General features: G+C 45.9%; 1 protein-coding gene across 1 annotated transcript; it reads right to left on the bottom strand.

Moving 5' to 3' along the window:
- Nucleotides 1-2024: 2024 nt before the first annotated feature.
- LOC122787844 (keratin-associated protein 5-1-like) lies at nucleotides 2025-3041 on the bottom strand. Its single transcript, XM_044054760.1, has one exon. The coding sequence runs from the start codon at nucleotides 3039-3041 to the stop codon at nucleotides 2025-2027; it is 1017 nt and encodes a 338-aa protein (XP_043910695.1).
- Nucleotides 3042-4082: the final 1041 nt, after the last annotated feature.

The following is a 4082-nucleotide window of genomic DNA, read 5'->3' as shown; positions in this document are numbered from 1 at the left end:
TGTAAGTAGGCACACTTGTTGAAAATTTCTTATCTTTTGACCTTTATGTCTGTTGCAGTTTGAAAAGTCTTCTGTTCAGCTCATCTAATTTCCAAAGGCATCTTTTGTAGTTCCAAAAATGTTTTAATTTGCCTTTACGTATCTCTCAGACTCATTATTGAATAGAATACCGCTTTGTCATGTATTTGTCTAAACATATCAACATGAGAGACCTCAGATTTCTAAATAAAACATTCAGTGGTCTCTTGATGTTAATTTACCTACAAAGACTTAAGTCTGTCTGTACTCGACCTCTTATGAACTCCTCCTTGGTACATTTACTCTGATAAATACTTGTAAACATATGTATGTAAAATAAGGTCTGAGATGTGTCAAGAGTGATGTGGATAAAACTGCTTGATTCTTATGATTTACATTGTTAAGAGTATTAATAAAATAAGTAATCGAAAAATATAGATGTTGGGAACAGATAAGTGGCCTAAGGAAATTTGACTGGAAGACGTAGGGTATTATAGTACTGTATTGCCAATGGTGAGCGTTTATAGTGTTCTGGTCTGTTCACTCATGATTCACAAAACATCTGTCGGAGGAGGTTTCAAGAGTACTTCGTCTTCATTTGCATGATGAAGGGAGCTAAAAGGGGTGGGGGTATTTCTGATATTTTTATGTTGTGTTATGTGTTACCTACCTCTTTAAGAGTTATACACCCAGATATAATATATCAAAGTAAAAGTGAAGGATGAATTCAGTAGAGAGTCAGACCAGTTTAAGCTGAATTCAGCAGTACTTGCTGTCTGAAAGCAAGTTGCCTGTCCATTCAAGTTTAAAGAGCCTATGCTTCCAGTGAGGAAAACAAATTACATAGTAGCTACTAGTGCACATGGCTGGCAATGTAACACTATACTCATTCCAGACACTTTCGACTAACTTTTTCAAAGAGGTGTGTATATGCTAGGTGTGAATCAGTGAAAGTGTGCCTATTATGCAATGCAAATGTGCAGATTATAGAAATGTGGGTGCATTTATTAAGCAGCTCAAGATGGTGACAGTGTGTATTTATGATGACACTGTGTCTCAACTCTGTACATTATATTGCATTATATTTTTAGAATGTCATTATTCACAGCTCTGTAATTAACTTCTGATATTTTCGAGATTTAGAACAAGTGATCCTAGCAGGTAAAAGCTGTTTTTAGAGGTGTGGCAGGAACACTGACTGGTTAGGTGAACTTATAGTCATACAGTAAGCAAATGTAAGCTGAAGGAATCAAACTTTGGACTATGTGATGAAGCTGCACATAGATATTGTACACAACAGTTTGTAAAGTAAAAAACAATATTTCATTAGTATTTTCTACAGTGTACATTAATTAGGTTTAAGAAAGAAAAAATAGTGTGTTATAATACCACTAAGATGTACTTTATAGATTGCTAAAATACTGTAACCATTTCTTTGGGGAAATCCCTGTAATTTTACTGTAGTTTATGTTCACTATATAATTAACTTTTCAGTATATCACAAATGTCTCAGACAGTATGCCCAGGAGCACACATCCCTCAGACAGTATATCCAGGAGTGCTCATCCCTCAGACAGGATACTCAGAAGCACACATCCCTCAGACAGTATACTCAGGAGCACACATCCCTCAGAGAGTATATTCCAGGAGCTCACATCCCTGAGTATAGTCGGGAGCACATCCCTCAGACAATATAGTCAGGCGCACACATCCATCACACAGTATACTCAGGAGTGCACATCCCTCAGACAGTATACTCAGGAGCACAAATGCCCAAGACAGTATACTCAGGAACACACATCCATCGGAGTATATCCAGGAGCCCACATCCCTCAGACAGAATACTCAGGAAGACAAATCCCTCAGACAGTATATCCAGGAGTGCTCATCCCTCAGACAGGATACTCAGAAGCACACATCCCTCAGAGAGTATATCCAGGAGCTCACATCCCTGAGTATAGTTGGGAGCACATCCCTCGGACAATATAGTCAGGTGCACACATCCCTCAGACAGTATACTCAGGAGCACGCATCTCACAGACAGTATACTCAGGAGCACGCATCTCACAGACAGTATACTCAGGAGCACGCATCCCACAGACTGCACACTCAGGAGCACGCATCCCACAGACTGCACACTCAGGAGCACGCATCCCACAGACTGCACACTCAGGAGCACGCATCCCACAGACTGCACACTCAGGAGCACGCATCCCACAGACTGCACACTCAGGAGCACGCATCCCACAGACTGCACACTCAGGAGCACGCATCCCACAGACTGCACACTCAGGAGCACGCATCCCACAGACTGCACACTCAGGAGCACGCATCCCACAGACTGCACACTCAGGAGCACGCATCCCACAGACTGCACACTCAGGAGCACGCATCCCACAGACTGCACACTCAGGAGCACGCATCCCACAGACTGCACACTCAGGAGCACGCATCCCACAGACTGCACACTCAGGAGCACGCATCCCACAGACTGCACACTCAGGAGCACGCATCCCACAGACTGCACACTCAGGAGCACGCATCCCACAGACTGCACACTCAGGAGCACGCATCCCACAGACTGCACACTCAGGAGCACGCATCCCACAGACTGCACACTCAGGAGCACGCATCCCACAGACTGCACACTCAGGAGCACGCATCCCACAGACTGCACACTCAGGAGCACGCATCCCACAGACTGCACACTCAGGAGCACGCATCCCACAGACTGCACACTCAGGAGCACGCATCCCACAGACTGCACACTCAGGAGCACGCATCCCACAGACTGCACACTCAGGAGCACGCATCCCACAGACTGCACACTCAGGAGCACGCATCCCACAGACTGCACACTCAGGAGCACGCATCCCACAGACTGCACACTCAGGAGCACGCATCCCACAGACTGCACACTCAGGAGCACGCATCCCACAGACTGCACACTCAGGAGCACGCATCCCACAGACTGCACACTCAGGAGCACGCATCCCACAGACTGCACACTCAGGAGCACGCATCCCAAAGACTGCACACTCAGGTGCACACATCCCACAGACTGTATACTCAGGTGCACACATCCCACAGACAGTATACTCAGGAGTGTGGAGCACACATTTCACAGACAGTACACTCAGGAGCACACATCTCAGACAGTACACTCAGGAGCACTTATCCCACAGACAGTATACACAGGAGCACACATCCCACAGACAGTATACACAGGAGCACACATCCCACAGACAGTATACACAGGAGCACACATCCCACAGACAGGATACACAGGAGCACACATCCCACAGACAGTATTACTCAGGAGCACACATCCCACAGACAGTATACTCAGGAGTGTGGAGCACATGTCTCTCAGACAGTATACTCAGGAGCACACATCTCACAGACAGTATACTCAGGAGCACACATCTCACAGACAGTATACTCAGGAGCACACATCTCACAGACAGTATACTCAGGAGCACACATCTCACAGACAGTATACACAGGAGCACGCATCCCACAGGCAGTATCCTCAGAAGTGTGGAATACACATCCCACAGACAGTATACTCAGGAGCACACATCTCACAGATGGTATATACTCAGGAGCACACATCCCACAGACAGTATATACTCAGGAGCACACATCCCACAGACAGTATATACTCAGGAGCACACATCCCACAGACAGTATATACTCAGGAGCACACATCTCACAGACAGTATATACTCAGGAGCACACATCTCACAGACAGTATATACTCAGGAGCACACATCCCACAGACAGTATATACTCAGAAGCACACATCCCACAGACAGTATATACTCAGAAGCACACATCCCACAGACAGTATACTCAGGAGCACACATCCCACAGACAGTATACTCAGGAGCACACATCCCACAGACAGTATACTCAGGAGCACACATCCCACAGACAGTATACTCAGGAGCACACATCCCACAGACAGTATACTCAGGAGCACACATCCCACAGACAGTATACTCAGGAGCACACATCCCACAGACAGTATACTCAGGAGCACACATCCCACAGACTATATA

This window comes from Protopterus annectens, chromosome 13.part0, assembly GCF_019279795.1.
Source record: "Protopterus annectens isolate FY-2018-M chromosome 13.part0, PAN1.0, whole genome shotgun sequence".
Taxonomy (NCBI): domain Eukaryota; kingdom Metazoa; phylum Chordata; order Ceratodontiformes; family Protopteridae; genus Protopterus; species Protopterus annectens.
This window is presented reverse-complemented; position numbering and strand designations above follow the sequence as displayed.